At 51.6% G+C, this 16,127-nt stretch overlaps 6 protein-coding genes across 6 annotated transcripts; 2 read left to right on the forward strand and 4 right to left on the reverse strand.

Annotated features, from left to right (window-relative positions):
* Positions 1–69: 69 nt before the first annotated feature.
* PMZ80_001711 (uncharacterized protein) lies at positions 70–1,275 on the forward strand (the record flags this gene model as incomplete). Its single annotated transcript, XM_064870151.1, has 1 exon — positions 70–1,275. One exon carries the CDS (start codon positions 70–72, stop codon positions 1,273–1,275), a length of 1,206 nt encoding a protein of 401 aa, XP_064735648.1.
* A 2,036-nt stretch (positions 1,276–3,311) lies between these two features.
* On the reverse strand, positions 3,312–8,815 carry PMZ80_001712 (uncharacterized protein; the record flags this gene model as incomplete). The annotated part of the gene is made up of 4 exons (XM_064870152.1): positions 3,312–3,368; positions 4,596–7,526; positions 7,886–8,077; positions 8,132–8,815. The coding sequence occupies 4 exons, from the start codon at positions 8,813–8,815 to the stop codon at positions 3,312–3,314; spliced, it is 3,864 nt and encodes a 1,287-aa protein (XP_064735649.1).
* A 640-nt stretch (positions 8,816–9,455) lies between these two features.
* Positions 9,456–10,742, reverse strand: SAM2 (methionine adenosyltransferase sam2; the record flags this gene model as incomplete). The annotated part of the gene is made up of 3 exons (XM_064870153.1): positions 9,456–10,484; positions 10,533–10,590; positions 10,642–10,742. 3 exons carry the CDS (start codon positions 10,740–10,742, stop codon positions 9,456–9,458), a joined length of 1,188 nt encoding a protein of 395 aa, XP_064735650.1.
* A 673-nt stretch (positions 10,743–11,415) lies between these two features.
* Positions 11,416–12,315, forward strand: PMZ80_001714 (uncharacterized protein; the record flags this gene model as incomplete). Its single annotated transcript, XM_064870154.1, has 1 exon — positions 11,416–12,315. The coding sequence occupies one exon, from the start codon at positions 11,416–11,418 to the stop codon at positions 12,313–12,315; it is 900 nt and encodes a 299-aa protein (XP_064735651.1).
* A 229-nt stretch (positions 12,316–12,544) lies between these two features.
* PMZ80_001715 (uncharacterized protein) lies at positions 12,545–13,165 on the reverse strand (the record flags this gene model as incomplete). Its single annotated transcript, XM_064870155.1, has 1 exon — positions 12,545–13,165. One exon carries the CDS (start codon positions 13,163–13,165, stop codon positions 12,545–12,547), a length of 621 nt encoding a protein of 206 aa, XP_064735652.1.
* A 742-nt stretch (positions 13,166–13,907) lies between these two features.
* PMZ80_001716 (uncharacterized protein) lies at positions 13,908–15,572 on the reverse strand (the record flags this gene model as incomplete). The annotated part of the gene is made up of 1 exon (XM_064870156.1): positions 13,908–15,572. One exon carries the CDS (start codon positions 15,570–15,572, stop codon positions 13,908–13,910), a length of 1,665 nt encoding a protein of 554 aa, XP_064735653.1.
* Positions 15,573–16,127: the final 555 nt, after the last annotated feature.

A 16,127-nucleotide genomic window follows, 5' to 3' on the forward strand; every position in this document is an offset into this window, starting at 1 on the left:
GCATATCTAGACACTCCCAGTCAAACACGAGGTGAGCCAGTCACCAACCTCCTTCTCACTAAAGCAATTATGGGCCACCACCACATCCTCTCCGCCGACCAACCCTCATCAACACCCCCAAGCACAAACACAACCATAATCGACATCCACACTCACACCTACCCACCCTCCTACATCGACCTCCTAGCCTCCAGAACCACAGTCCCATACATCCACCGCCCCTCAGACGGCTCAGATCCCCGCCTCATAATCCTCTCATCCGACGATGACCCCTCCAAACCCCTCCACCAGCGCGGCCGCCCCATCGACAAATCCTACTCCTCCTGGGCCGAAAAGCTCTCCTTCATGAAAACCCACTCCGTCTCCATCTCCGTCGTCTCCCTCGCCAACCCCTGGCTTGACATCCTACCCCCCACCACGGCCCTCACCACCGCCCAACACATCAACAACGACCTAAACGCCTCCTGCGCAACCCAAAACGCCAAGAACGACCCCTCAGCGCGCCTCTACGCCTTCGCATCCCTACCGCTTTCCGCCACACCAGACGAGATCGTGTCCGAGATCCACCGCCTCCCATCCCTCCCCAACATCAAAGGCATCATCCTCGGCACAACAGGTCTAGGAGCCGGCCTCGACGATCCAAACATGGACCCTCTCTGGGCCGCGTTAGAATCGAACTCAACCATGATCTTCCTCCATCCGCACTACGGTCTCCCTGAGTCCGCATTCGGCGGGGCAGAGACAATCGCGCGCTCCGGACATGTACTGCCACTTGCGCTGGGATTCCCACTTGAAACCACCATCGCGGTCACACGGATGTATCTCTCCGGTGTATTCGATCGGTTTCCACGGCTCCGGATGCTCCTCGCGCATAGTGGGGGGACACTTCCGTTCCTCGCGGGCCGGATCCAGAGCTGTGTGGAACATGAGCGCGACTTTACATCCAACGGAGGGCATAAACAGGGTCCTAGACGGGAAATTTGGGATGTACTCAGGACGAATATTTGGTTGGATGCGGTTATATATAGTAAGGCGGGCTTGAAGAGTGCGATTGAGGCGGCGGGGCCAGAGGGGGCGGGGAGGCTGATGTTTGGGACGGATCATCCGTTTTTTCCGCGGGTGGATGGGAAGGAGAAGGATGGGGAGGAGGATGGGGGGAAGTGGCCGAGTGTTACGTCTAATTTGGAGGCGATTGGGGGGGTGGGGGTGGGTGAGGAGGATGTGAGGGGGATATTTGGGGGAAATGCGGCGAAGGTGTTGGGGATTGAGATTTGATGTTGGGGTGGATGGCTAAGCGAGCGGGTCAATGCGCGTGGCTGCACTTACCCAGGGTCTTGATGTGCTCATGTGTAGCAGGTACAGTACATGTTGGAACGTCAAGGATCATCGACGCAGGCTCATTCGTTGTACTTCATGTTCTGTGATTACTGTAAGGTGTATGGTGTGCTCGACTGACGACTCTTGATCCTACTTCCCCATGTCATCTCGGTAGGCCTCTACTCCAAGATCCGTCAAGTGCCCTCGAATGTGACAATACATCCATCCTCACGAACCTGATCTAGGGATGATCAGCCACCTATATTCGCTAGTGGAGAACAGCGTGCCATTGCAATTGCCATCTAATTTAACAGTACAGACACCTGTGTCTCGGCTTCTATGCACAATATCGCTCACGTGCAACTTGAGTAGAGTCGACCTCGGGATGCAGCATGAGTGGCTATCGACATCTCGAATTATCAGCTCGGATATGCTGACATGCAAGCAGATCCGCGTTTATCTGCTTCCCAGGCCGAGTTCGTCACACGATCGTACGAACGAGATAAGGGAGACTCGGACGATACCACAGTGCTCGCATCCTCAACCGGTTTTCAATCGCTGTGATGCAATTTTGCTGTTGACACGTTCATTGGAGCGGTGACACGAAGAAAGCTGATAATCGGTTGGGGATCTGAAGATGATGCAGACAGGCTGGCGGGTATGTTTAGTCTGATGACGATGAGCTGAAGTGGGAGTAACTTGTCTGTCTCAAGTTTCGCTGATTGTCATTTCCATCTTACTTGAAGGTGGTCGCTGTGAGCCAAACACCTTCTCTCCAGCACTTTGATTTTGGTCAGGAGAGGCTCTTGATGAGCACTTGCAATAGCGAAAACACTGAAGGGTCTATCAGTGTAGTCGAGACAAACCAGATCTAGCGGCATTGGTGCGATAGAATGACATGCTAGTGCTTAGTAAAGGCATGTTTTAGCCGTGCTGTTGTTGGTTTTGTCTGTCTTCACTGCTACATGTAGCAAATGAGATCAGCAAATTTTCAGATGGCCCAATGATGACTTGATCCAAGACGGTGTCTAACCCTGTGCCTTAGACGCGGAGATGCTTCAGATGTGCATCGTACTCCTCTTTCGTAATGTTTTGCGCATATGCACGCTCGAGCTGGCTTGGTCTGGTGCATCTAAACATCACTTAGCTCGCGCAAAGTTCAGAGCGTAGCCTGACATACAAACAAGGAGCTCTGTCTCAGAATGCTTCCTGTTGAAGTCGATGACCTCTTTCAAGCTGTGAACCTCCAAAAATTTCAAATCTAGGTAACTGGTGATGGTGATAACGAAATCGAAACCTGTTATTCACTAACGGTGTTGTATCCGTTTTTCCATCGTCTGCTCGGGTACCTGCATCTTATGCTTTACTGTTCACATCATCCAAGTCGAATGCATCCAGTCCGACCAGGGTCACATCCGCCGCGTATATCTGAGAAGCCCCCTTGGCCCTTGCGGTACTCTTTGTCCTGCTCCTCCCTGTCAAGACTGGTCAATCGTTCGTGGCCTGCCCAATCCTGCCATCTGCGCAGTGGTTGACTCTCAAGTGGTAGAGGTCCAAGGCTGCAACACCGATCTGACCCCGAACTCCAGTCAGATAGAGAACACGGCTTTTCTCTGACTTCACTTCTGGATTGCCGATGACATCAAGCAGTGCTGCAAGATCATGAGGCGTTTTCGCAAAAGGTCTAGCCGAATCAAAATGTTGGGAGACAGGGGAAATGCCAGTTTGTGTCATGAGTCCCATGGTTGGTTTGATATTCATTGCTGTAAGTAGAGAGAAACCCTCCCAGCGTGCACGATCGAAGACCCATCAGTCTATGTGCGAATTGTGGGCTGTACTGTAGCCTGCGGACACCTCAACATCTCAGCTGGACCTGACGAGGATTCGGAGGCATTCTGCCGAACAGTCAGATTAGAAAGTTCCACCTCGTCAAAACTCACGCGCGCTGTGCCTATCTTTGACATCTCCTGGGTTGACATCTCCTCCGACGTACTCTAGGCGGACTGAACGTGACCACCAAGTGTGGACCAGCCACTCCGATGCCGATTCCTCTAGATCAGCATTAGTATGGGATCCAGTTCAGCTGAAGAAATTGCAGACTTGTAAATAAAACGTTCGCCCAAGTTGGCTTACTCAATGATGAATCCAGCCGCGATTAGTTGGACCCGCCAGCGACGACATGCGACAACGGGTAGTCGTTGCGCACCCTATCCACGACTTTGAGACTTTCACGAGGCCGTATATTCGCAAGGGCAAGACTGTTTCCCGTTGTTTGGTACCCGAGCCGTGGGTGCGTGTCAATGTGTTCTGATCACACCCAGCTTCGCGTAAAAGTTCAGAGCATAACACGTAGCACCTTGAGCACGATGGGTATACCATGTAAAGGACTCTTCAGACTTTCAACCGATCGCTCGTGGCCTAGAGCTTCAGCTCCAGCTATACAGTCCATTTGTTCTGAAATCTGAACGACCATGCTTCCAGATAGTCCCCGTGTTTGCTGGTCTACCGCCAGTAAACCTCGACAAGGTCGACGCTTCGAAGGATGTCCTTCATGAGGCACTATCACTGTAATCCTCGGAGATCTGCTGGTTGTGAAAGGATGAACCACTGCGGATCCAGCTTTCAATGCCATGCGATATCCACTATCGCGACAAAAATAAAACCCGTACGCAAGTGAACCAAGACTGAAGGTGATAGACAGGATGACGAGAAGATGAGATGGATCTGTCCGCGCACCGACATGGAGACAGCACATAGGTCTTCTTCCAGTCGAAGGTCATACATAATTCCGATAAGATAGACAGAGGTGGCGATGTTCAGCGATCTGGCAACGCAAAGGCTGCGCCATGCTGCAGCGTCTGTGATAGTGAGTGGATCAGCACGCGGTTGGGCTTGCTTTCGTAGACGCAGCGAGGCAGTCGGTTCGGTCCGGTGGGGTTTGGGGAGAATAGAACGATGATCCCACGGAAGACAGGTCAGTTCAGTCAGCCGCCGCTCACAGTTCTAACACTGTACATTAACCTTCTGGGTCATGACAAAACCCAGAATTTGATTTCAACTACCAATATATGCTTGCTCCAACACTCTTCATCCATAAGTACATACACTATTCATCCCAACCATCAAGGCACATACAACCTCACAAACCCCCCAACCCCCCTCCGACACGTAACACAATTCCCAAAATTATTCATCGCCAAATTCACCCTACAATCCTCGCACACCGTCAAACAGCGACACGGCCACGCGATGATACTTCGTGGCTCCGCCTGACAGACTACACAGAGTGGACCGGTTGATGTCTGCTCGTGCGGCTGAACGTCTGAGAATGCGGGGAGGTTTTGCGCTGAGAGGTTGTGGGTTCGACGTTGTTTCTGGACGCGACGCGTGATAAGCAGTTGCTCTAGAATGGAGAATTCTTCTTCGCCTGTTAGGGGTCGAGGGCCGGATGTGGATTGTGGTTGTGTGGTGTTATTGTTGTTTATGCCCAGTGCGAGTGGAGTTCGGCCGGCGAGGAGGACTTTTGCGCGGTCGTTCTCGAATTGGCGGCGGTAGCGGGAGCGGGTCATAATTGAATTGTTTGAGAGGTGCGATGAGAGGATTCTTGCTTCGTCGCGGGATTTCTGGTCTGTGGGGTTGAGGAGGCGTGCTAGTGTTGCGTTGTCGAGAATCGGTGCTTCGGGCGAAGGCGTCACTGATCGTCTTTGGCGTAGTCCGGCAAACGACCAGCCTGGGGATTGGTGGCGCTGTGTCGGTGTTCTTGCCCCTTCTGGTTCTGATTCCCACTGTTGCTCATCGTCGTTTGTGCTGGCTGCAGTTGTGGTTGTGATGACACTTGTAGCATCGTCGTCCTGTTCGATGCTTGGTATTGGAGGGAGATAGTCACCGCTCTCGTCGATAGAGCTGTACCATCCGCCCTCCTTCCACCAATCATACATCTTCTGATCAAGCACTTCCTGCGGGTTTTCGTGGTTCTCCAGAGCTATTCTGCTTCTCATGTCATGTTCAATATCGATGTCTGCGTCTCTGATACGGTTCTGCACGCTGCTCTGCTGAGCCCATTCATCGAACTTCTTATTCTCTTCCAATGTTCGTAGCCTGTCCCGGTCATTTGAGATTTGCTTGAGGGAGTCGCCAATAGCCTTTCTCAACCACGCCGGTCGAGCAGTAAGGCCGATACGATCTAAGAATCTGCCAATGCCAAATGCAATCCAGCCTCCAACGGTAAACAAAATGCCTCGCATGAATATGAATAGCAAGTAGAACCTGGTGGTCCGCTGTAATGCACCAACCCCATCAGTCCGCGGATTGGGATAAATGAACGAGTCCTTGTTCTGCAACGTCTTATCTTTCTTCTCGAGCTTTCTCTCCTTGTCGTAGCCACTCTTCCACTCTCCTGCTCGCTGACTCCGATCATCAACAGACATGGTTGGAAGGCCATATTCCTCCACTATCTGGAAATGAGCTTCGTCCGCAGGTCTTACCGATCGTGTCGCGTCTAGTTCATCAAGTCGTTCTTCTTCAAGCCATGTGAACTGCCGCATCTCGACAGCACGTCCTTCGTTCAGAAACACCGCCTCCGAGGCGGCCGTCAGCGCAGCAAAACCAACCCGCAACAGTGCTGTATAGAAGTCCTCATAGTAGCGTATAGCGACAGTTTTGAGCTGTATAGCTGCCTGTAAATTGTCGTGAGCAATGCTGACTCGCTCCTTCAGACTGGTGGGCCGTCGAATGTTTGGATTCGTGCCGAGCGAAATTGCTGTAAGAAATAAAGCCACGAGATAGATCAGACCGCAAACCAGAATGCCGAGGATAACAGCCATATGAGGCAAGAAACCAACTATAGCCACAGTCGGGAAGTGCAGCAGACCATTGACAGGCTTTGGCTCATCACCGTCCATACGAACCATCTCACTCTCCGCAAAGAAGCCCCACGTGAAGGCGGCCATGTAACCGAGACCCCAGAAAGCGGTATTGGCCAACCTCCATTTCTGCTTCTTACCTATGATGGCAATGATATGTGATGTTAAGCCGTTTCCGCAGGAGAGCAAGGCCACAAGTAGCACCTCGACTGGTATGTTGATGCGGTCGAAAGGATGAGATCCAAAAAAAGCATGAGCTGCATCGTTGATAGCAAGGATCGTGCCAGAGGCGGGTATGGTACCTTCCAGAGTCACACTGGCTGCCGCAGCTGTGGTTGTGGTCGTGGTGGCAGTGGCATTAGTTGACTTGGTGATCTTTTGGGTGATTGTATGAGCTATCATGGTCTCTGCTTCGGCGAATGCCAGACTATGCTCGAATATGGAGAGGGCGACTTCTGTCATGACTGGGATCTGCTGCAGCGAGCAAGATAGATTCTCCACAAGATGCGACAAGCTCAATCGGAGAAAGGTAGGCCAAAGCAAGGAGAACGAGCCTCGAGGAGCTCTCACATCAGGTTCAGGTCTGCTCATACCGATTGCGGCGCACGACTGTTCATCGCTCGACCAGAACAGGATGGAGGAAGAGACTCGATGGAGAGCACCACCCTCCGTCGACCAGTCCAGGATGCTGTACTTGTCGATATCCCCATGTCGGTACAGAGAGAACTCCGGTGATGTCTGACACTGGATGGCCTGTAACAAGTGGTACATCTGCCCGATGAATAGCATAATAGGTATGAGCCGCAGTGCCAACCTCTTGTTCCAGGTCAATATGATCCTCTGTCTTGACGAGCCGTAGATGTTGACTCTGTTGAGTATCAAGGCCACGAGGACGCAGGTGAAAGCCCATCGGGAGGTAATGTAGTGTAACATCCCCCAGTAGCTCTTGTTACTTCCTTGTTGGAAGGCCCCGAAGAAAAGGTCGGCCCAGGTGTGTGCGGCCTCTCCGGCTTGCGCCATGCCTCCACCCCCTGCTGCCGCTGGGCCGTCGCCTGTCCGGAAGTGTTCTATCGCACGATTCGCTAGAAGGTTGAGGCCGGTCGCTTGTATGACTGTGCGAGGTAGAGTCGTAAAGAGGAAGCGGTCGATCTTGAGCAATTGCCGAAGAGGGAAGAGAGCGATGTCTTTCACTGAGGTTGCGGTGAAGGCAGAGGCTGTGGCGTTTGAAGCAGCTACTGTTATGTTCGTAGCAGCGAGCTGCGCAGTATCAGCTGCGGCAGTTGCGAAAGCAGTCGAAGCCATAATTCGACCGGCCACGGATGAAGGCTGACCAGAATAGATGCGTCCCTGTCGGACAACTCTTGGAGTTTATATCATGCTGCTATTCCTCTTTCTCCTCCACGAGTGAAAGAGAATCTGGGACTTTCGCTAGACTTTAATGAACGCGACGTTTGTTTGCTCGGAAATGAGGCACTGTGCATCTAACAAGGCAGTATGGATTGCTACAACAAGTACAAGTGTTGGGAATCATCTTACAAACTCCGAGCCGAAGCAGGAAGGATGGCGTCAGTGGTGTCTCGGGCCACTAGCATGGAACTTTCCTTATTCGTTCTAGCTTGTCCTACTCCTTTTCGGGTTCAGGCTGTCACAGCTTCGTCCTCATCTTGATCAGCAGGCGCTTCAGATGTCACTTCTCAGCTGGCAACCTCATTGAGCACCCCTCCATCCACAGCAAGTATCTGCCCATTGACATAAGCACACTTGGCCAAGAATATCACCGCCATGCCCATCTCCTCATCTCGCCCAGCTCTACCAGCAGGCGTCTCATGACCCTTATCCTTCACCTTCTCATCCGGCATCTCGGCCTTGTTCCTATCATCACTCTGCTTCATGGTCATCTGCAAGCGATGTTAGCCAAATGTGAGCATTGAGTGCCGAAAAGCACAACTTACCTCTGAAGGGAAATATCCAGGTGCGATACTGTTAACCCTCACACCAAACCGTGAGAATTCACTGCTCATCATCTTCGACAGATGTACCGTCGCGGCCTTTGCGCTGTTGTACGCGAAATGTGACTGGGAATTCTTCATGATACCAGACATGGAGCTGATGACGATGACCGAAGAGAAATGGTCCTTTGGTGCTGCTTGTAGTAGTGGCATGGTGGCGAGTGTGGTGAAGTATACTGATGTGACATCTACGTTGAATGTCTCGTTCCAGTCTTCTGGTCCTTCACTGTCCCACAGCTTGTCCTTGAGCTCCTTGGCGTCGTTGGTGTCCGGGCTTGGCTCCTTGGGACCTGGTACACCGGCTGCTGCAACGACGAGAGAAAGGTAGGACTCCTTGGATTCGATCTCCTTAATGAGTTTTTGTAGGTCGTCCTTCGATCGTACATCTGTGGTTGTGATTGGTATGATCTCGCCATGGATGTCTGCATCGTGCTTGTCGGGGTGATGTGTATCTGCAGCCTTCTGTAGGACCTCCCCGCGTCGACCAGTGATGTAGACTTTCGCCCCGTTGGCCGAGAGAGCTTGGGCGGCCATCAAACCAATGCCTGTGCCTCCGCCTGTGACGAGACAGACATAGTCTTTCAATGAGAACAAATTTGCGATGTGGAATTTGGTTGTGTCGGCCATCTTGATATAGGTTGTGAGGTTGAAACTTTTCAGAAGCAGTAGAGAACTACAGGCAGGGTAATTGATATAGAAACCTCATGAGCAGCAGGTCTACATTATTTTGATAGGAAAAAGTGACGACGAAGGTGAAATGACGTCAACTGCGGGCAGAAGCCCCGAGAAAGTTGACAAGGAAGGAGCGTTATGTGACATGCATGTGAGTACAGAGCGTGGGAAGGAGAGCACCGCAGAGCAGCATGCTGAACCTAAGAAGGCGTATTCTGTGTAGCACCGGAAACAAGATCCTGCGGTAACACGGACGGAGAAAAAGATCAGATGATCAGGTCTGCGCCCGATTGGTCATTTGTCTCCTATTTTGCTTCTCTATTGCTTTTAGTTTTCTGGTATCTTGTCTCTGATCCAGGCCTTTTGTAACTCCAGTAAATGCTCTGATTGCGCAAATGGGTATCTTAAACATGTTGAATATGTCCCTGCTGCGCCACCATTGTGAGAGAATCATGTACCATGAACATCATTAGTTGAGCCTGCTCGTGCTTGTACTTGACGAGCAGGCTCCTGCCACCAACCTGTTACCACTCAACGCGAAACTGTACAATGCTTCTGGTGTTGAAACAGATGCATCCAAGAAAAGACTCTATTCTTAGAACTTGAGCTCCTTGGGTTGTTCCCAAGGGAAGCTCTGGTCGCTGAAGTGACCATTCTTGGCAGTCCGGCAGTAGATAGGGTTTGTGAGGTTGAGTTCTTTCACAATGACACCTGGTCGCATATCGAAGTTGGCCTTGATGATCTCGACCAGCTCGTCGGAGTCCTTGTCGGATGTGCCGTAGGTCTCGACGAACAGAGAAAGTGGTTCTGCAACACCAATGGCGTAGGAAAGCTGGACAAGGCATCGTCGGGCGAGCTTGGCCTTGATCAAGGATTTAGCGATCCATCGAGCCAGGTATGCTGCGGATCGATCGACTTTGCTGTAATCTTTGCCGGAGAAGGCACCACCACCGTGAGCTCCCCAGCCACCGTATGTGTCGACGATGATCTTTCGGCCGGTCAAACCGGCATCTCCTTGTGGTCCACCAATGATGAACAGACCAGATGGCTGAATGTGGTAGACTGTCTTCTCGTCCAAGAACTCTGCTGGGATAACTTTCTTGACAATCTTCTCCTTGATCTCTTTTCTCAGCTCCTCGGTTGTGATGGCTTCCGAGTGCTGTGCGGAAACAACCACGGTGTGTACTCTTCTTGGCACAACGGCACCACCGTCGTGGTCGTACTCAACGGTAACTTGGGTCTTTGTGTCTGGTCGTAGCCACGGCAGGCTGCCATCATTGCGAGCATCTTTCATGGCCTTGTTTAGCTTGTGGGACAATTGGACGGTGAGGGGTAGGTATTCGGGGGTCTCGTCGGTGGCATATCCAAACATGATACCCTGGTCACCAGCACCAAGCTGCTCGAGGACCTGGTCGTAGTGCAGACCCTGAGCAATATCCTTAGACTGCTCTTCTATAGCAACCAGGATATTACAGGTCTTGTAATCGAAACCCTTTGCAGAGTCGTCATATCCAATGTCCTTGATTGCGTCTCGGATAGTTTTCTGGTAGTCTACGCGGGTCTTGGTGGTGATCTCGCCGAAGACCATGATCATACCGGTCTTGGTGGCAGTCTCGCAGGCGACCTATCAATGTTAGAGAACATCCGCGGTATATTCTACTGGGTAGCTGACCTTGGAGAAAGGGTCTTCCTTGAGGCAGGCATCGAGAATGGCATCTGAGACTTGATCGCTTCGGCATGTTAGTGTTCGGTGTTGTACAAGTACTTTTTACAGCACGAACCAGATCTTGTCGGGGTGACCCTCTCCTACAGACTCAGAGGTGAACAAGAAGCTACCCTTCTTAGGGATAGCATTTGAGACACCGTTCGAGACTGAACCCATCTTTGTGGTGATCGTTTATGGGAAGGAGAAGTTGTTCTGTCGGTCTCAAAACCTTTTTTTTGGTATGGAGGGGAATTAGCACAACAGGTACTTCTTTGTTGGACGGCGGTTTGTGAGGGAAAATTGAGAAGAAGAATCGGAGGTGAAGAGGGCGATCAGTTTTGTACAAACACTGGCATTATTCGCAAGTAGATATCAGAACTTCCCCACGTGTGTCTGAAGCTGGCTTCTCTGGCTATCTGCCGGAGCGAAGTCGAAAGCAAAAAAATAGTCGCCGTATTGCGCCATGCCGGAAACTCGGGGAAACCATTAACTTATGACCTGATCTCGGTCAAGAGGGGCCGGCTGTCAACAAGAGCAAGATAACCACTTGGTGTGATGAGCTGATTAGCTTTCTTTCTGACAGGTGAGATGGCTGCTCTGTTTTCAATCGAACATTCGGGCGCATGAGTGCACAAACAATGATCATGGCCGCTTCTTTTGCATGGTAACACTGCAGCGGTGCAGCATCACGGGAAATGCAGTGACGCAAGGCTACTTTAGTAGTATTGTAAAGAAGTTCCCGCACCGCAATAATGTTTCAACAGCTGCGAATTCTTCTTTCCGAACTTGTGTACTATTGCAATTTACAAGGTGATTAATATAACTGATCCGGCAGCTGCAACCACACAAGATGTCGAAGTTCGGTCTCCTAGTAATGGGCCCCGCAGGCGCGGGCAAAACAACATTCTGCACAGCTCTAATACAACACCTCCAAACAGTCCGACGATCATGTTTCTACGTAAACCTCGATCCCGCAGCAGAGACCTTTGGCTACCAACCCGACCTCGATATTCGCGACCTCATCTCCCTCGACGATGTCATGGAAGAGATGTCACTTGGCCCCAACGGCGGCCTGATATTCTGCTTCGAATTCCTGCTACAGAACCTCGATTTCCTCCAGACTGCGATCGACCCGCTGAGTGAAGAGTACCTGATTATATTTGATCTGCCTGGCCAGATCGAGCTGTACACGCATATCCCTCTCTTGCCGGAGCTGATCAAGTTCCTGAGTCGGGCTGGTCCGTTGAACATCAGTCTCTGCGCCGCGTATCTTCTCGAAGCGACGTTCGTGGTGGACAAGGCGAAGTTCTTTGCTGGTACGCTGTCGGCTATGAGCGCCATGATAATGATGGAGTTGCCGCATGTGAATATCCTGTCGAAGATGGATCTGGTGAAGGGACAAGTCAACAATACGCAACTGAAGAAGTTTGTGGATCCAGATGCCAATCTGATGGACGAGGAGGATACAGGTCGAAGTGAACTGGTTGCAGGTGATGTTCTGGATGCAGACGATCCCAAGGAGACCGATCAGGTGATGAGTGGTGGTTCTTTCCAGAAGTTGAATCGTGCCGTTGCCAGGTTGATCGACGACTTCAGCATGGTATCGTTTCTGAAGTTGGATGCGAACGATGAAGAAAGTGTGGGAGACATCCTGAGCTACATCGACGATGCCATCCAGTATCATGAAGCACAAGAGCCAAGAGAACCGAAAGAATTTGACAATGATGAGCCGACGTGGGAGAACGATTGAGTTCTGAAGATATTCGTGTGTCTTAGCGCAGGCGTTGGTGGTAGGCTGCTGGTCTTCTGGAAGACAACGACTTCCTATATGATACCCAATTGCTGAGGATTTTGTTCTTTCTTTTCCGATCGTAAATTCGTCTCTCTTGTATGCTCGTCATGCACAATTTGATGGTCTTCCCTGCCTTTTCATGTGTTTCTACATTCTAATAGTCTTCCATGCCATTTAATATCTGGTCTCAACCATACCTCCCCCTCCCACCGGCCTGAGGATACCCATAGTCATTATTGTTATAACCATTCTGCCCCCTCCTCCTCGTCCCCCTCGGCTGTCTCTGCTGTCCACCGTGATCCTTATTCAACGCATCCTCAAGCAATCCCCACACAATCCCACCAACCCACCCCGCCTGATTCATCGCCCTCTCCCACCCATAACTATTAACATAAAATCCCACCTGCACCACAGCCATCAAAAGCACCATCTTAACCCCCAACCACACCCACCCCATAATCGTCCTCCGGATATAATTCATGACTCTCAGGCCCATGTACAGCGTTATCAGTAGCACACCTAGACTGAGCAGCGCGGAGCCAGAGCCAGAGCCATCTTGTGATTGTCCTTGGGATGCGGACCATGCGGAGGAGAGGACCGATCTGAGGAAGGAGATCATTTGGGAGAGATAGGGTGCTGAGGAGAGGATGAGGGAGGTGATGTTGCTGGAGATTGGTCGGAGGGGTTCGGGGAGGAGGGGGTGGATGTGGGTTTGGTAGAGGGTATTTAGGGTTAGGAGGGTGTTGGTTATGCGGTCGTCGTCTGAGGTGGAGGAGAGGTTTTGGCGGGGTGACGAGCGTGAGGGCATTCTGGCGGAGATGTAGAGTTTTTTTTAGCTGGAAGCTGACTGTAGCACGCAACCAAGACGCTGCTTGTTGGATATCGTTAGTGAAGCAGGGTAGAGTATTGGTCGTGTGCTCATAAGGAAATGAAAGCAGGGGTCCGTAGCCAGTACCAGAGCGACTACTAGTATTTCTAAGGACTTAAGAACACGCTGGCATGTTCAGTACTGGGAGCACTCCTCAAACAGCAAACGAACTGTTGTCTCTGATGTCTTTGTACAGCACTGTTAGCCATCCATCATGGACAGCAGCGTGATGCTTCTAGTTTCACATGTTGCTGCCTTAGGCATGGACAGTCCTCTGCAGGCACTTGCGGCCCACCTTCCTTTTGAAACCGTCTCTTTACACGGGACGCCCTTCGCTTTTATACAAGATAGTCACATTATAATACACTGCCTTCACTTTCCCAGGTCAACACTGCCAAACACGTAATTGAGATGTTCTCTGGTCGGAGCTTTGTGTCTCCCCAAGATCCGGGCTTCTGGCAGACCTCCAGAGCTTGACCCTCGTAAGTAAAGAGTAAAGGGTTACCTCACGCTCTTGCGCGTTCTGGTAACACAACTGAGCTGGATACGAGTCGTGAACCACAGACAAATCCAGGACCTTCATCTGGCCTTTCATCATATTGTTAGGCTCCATATTTGCCGAACGTCTGCATCCCACAACCACGTTGACTGGCGGACATAACGATCTCTGCATTTTCCCTGTTTACACCATCAAGCCCCCAACCAGACTCTGAACCGCGCAGTCCTCTATACGAAGCCGTTCAGCTACCAATAGCAGAACCCTCCTCATCGAGCCCCTCAAAAACCAGCAGCCGCAATGCTCCGCTCGCATGACCAACAATGCCGCCCAATGTGCTACCACCACAAGAGCGGCTGGGCAATGAGCCGCAACCATCTGGTTAAAGCGCTCTGATATTCTATTCAACCACGTCGCCATTGCCCAGAACGCCACTCCTGCCTCATCGGATGCGAAGCTGGTCTCGCAGCATTCGACCAAAGCGGCAATAGCCGACAGTGCAGCGAAGACGTCCTGAATACTCTCTGGTTTTCCGAACGCTTCTGCCATACGGGAAGGGAGCGCATCGAGACGCTTGAGTAGAGCGGTTGGCGTGTTGTCACTATTGATACTGGGGGACCATGGGCCGAAGCTGCGAGCATCGGGATCCGATGAACCCTTCGTCTCCAGAATTCGTCCTGCTTGAGCGGATGTTCCGGCTCGACCATCACTAATGTCACTCCCAACGCCGTTGTGGTTAAAGTCAAAGTCTGAGTCGACGAAGCCCCGAACGATTGTCATAAACGACTGCAATGGGGAAGTTCCCGCCGGCTTCTGAATAAGTGCAGTGTTATCTAATGCCCAGCTCGCACAACGCAATATGCACATGATCTGTCTGCCTGCCGTGTTCGCCTCCTTTTCGACCCCTGCGACCCTCACGCCTACAGCTGATTTACGCTCTGTTGCCTCTTCCCATCCAGCGAAGAATTCTGAACAGAATTGCACCGATCGTTCGTGGTGAACCTGCGAGGTCGTCGTCTCTTCCGCAAGCACGGCCAGATGATATGCGGAGATGGCCAACAGACCGCACATCAGCGTTCGTCGCTGCAGGGCTAGGTGAACAGCGTCTATCTGCCAGTAGTGCGCAGCTGGTCGCGGGTATTCGGGGCCAGGGAGCATGAGACTCGTTGTGGTGGTGAAATGGTGAAAGTAGGTCAGTGTTTCTAGGTCAAAGTCGACCGGAGACGACCTAGGAGGGCTCCTCGTGCACGGTAGAGGCGGCGGCGGTGGTTGCGGCGCGAGATCCGCATCCTGGTGCTGCTCATCATCAACATTGTCATCATCTCCATGACCATCCATATCGTGAGTCGTGTCTAACACCCCGGCCCCTTCCCTATCACCCGCCTCCGAAGACCTCACCTCAAAATACCTCAACTTCGTCCCCCGAAAGAACGTCTGCAACTCCACCTTCCTCGCACACCCTTCAAACCCTCCATCCACCCCCTCCCCCGGTCCCGCAGCATGAACCTCACCCCAATGCCTCCTCATCCTCTTCACACTAGCACACAAACTCCCACACCCATCAACCTTACACGCATACCCCTTAATAACCGGCAACCCATCAATAGGCTTACTCCCCTTCTCCGGCAACGGCACGTCCTCGGGCTCGAGAAGATCAAGTGTTGCGATAGAAGAAAGTAGGCGCTGTCTATCGCCGCGGTAGATCTTGTGGCGGAGGAGGTGGCTTTGTATTGCGGACTTTTGGATCGCGTATTGGCATGAGAGGCAGATTAGGACGTTGTGGTGGGGGTTGTAGGTGAGGAGGTTATGTGAGGTGGGGTGCGGAGATGTGACTGGGGTTGTGGGTGACATGGTATTTCGTGGTGGTAGGCATATCTGGTATGGTATGTCATCTGTGGTTCTTGGTGGAGAGAGTACATGGAGTGAAGAGGTAACGGGACGTTGGATTTAGATATGCTTAGGTAAGGCGAACAGGCGGTATGGTGTCGGGATGTCGGAGCCAAAGCACATATGTTTGACGCTAAACCGCTTCAGGTGGGAACGGCATGTGTGATTCCGGAATGGCATATGCGGTTCTGGGTTGTATATACTTGCGCTGGAGGACATTAGTATTCAATGTGGTCAATAGATTCCTTCATGGAGCTGAATGCCACTCGGGCTGGTTCCGCCATGCTGCTACCTTTGTGTATTCCGCTTTGCGGCTTTGCAATGACCTTGGCATCATGTTGCTGGTTTGAAATCGTGCTGCGAGTCCAGCTTGTTGGATTCCACTTGGTCTGCAGAAGGAACAGGCACATGTATCAGTATATAACCAAGGTGTTCGTCTCCGAATTCGTTTATCTGCAATCTATCAATTCGTCAGTCTCTACTTTGTCCATCCAACAGCGGAGATAGCAAGAAAGTAGC

Source organism: Knufia obscura (genome assembly GCF_036327395.1).
Source record: "Knufia obscura strain CCFEE 5817 isolate CBS 148926 chromosome Unknown scaffold_1, whole genome shotgun sequence".
NCBI lineage: Eukaryota > Fungi > Ascomycota > Eurotiomycetes > Chaetothyriales > Trichomeriaceae > Knufia > Knufia obscura.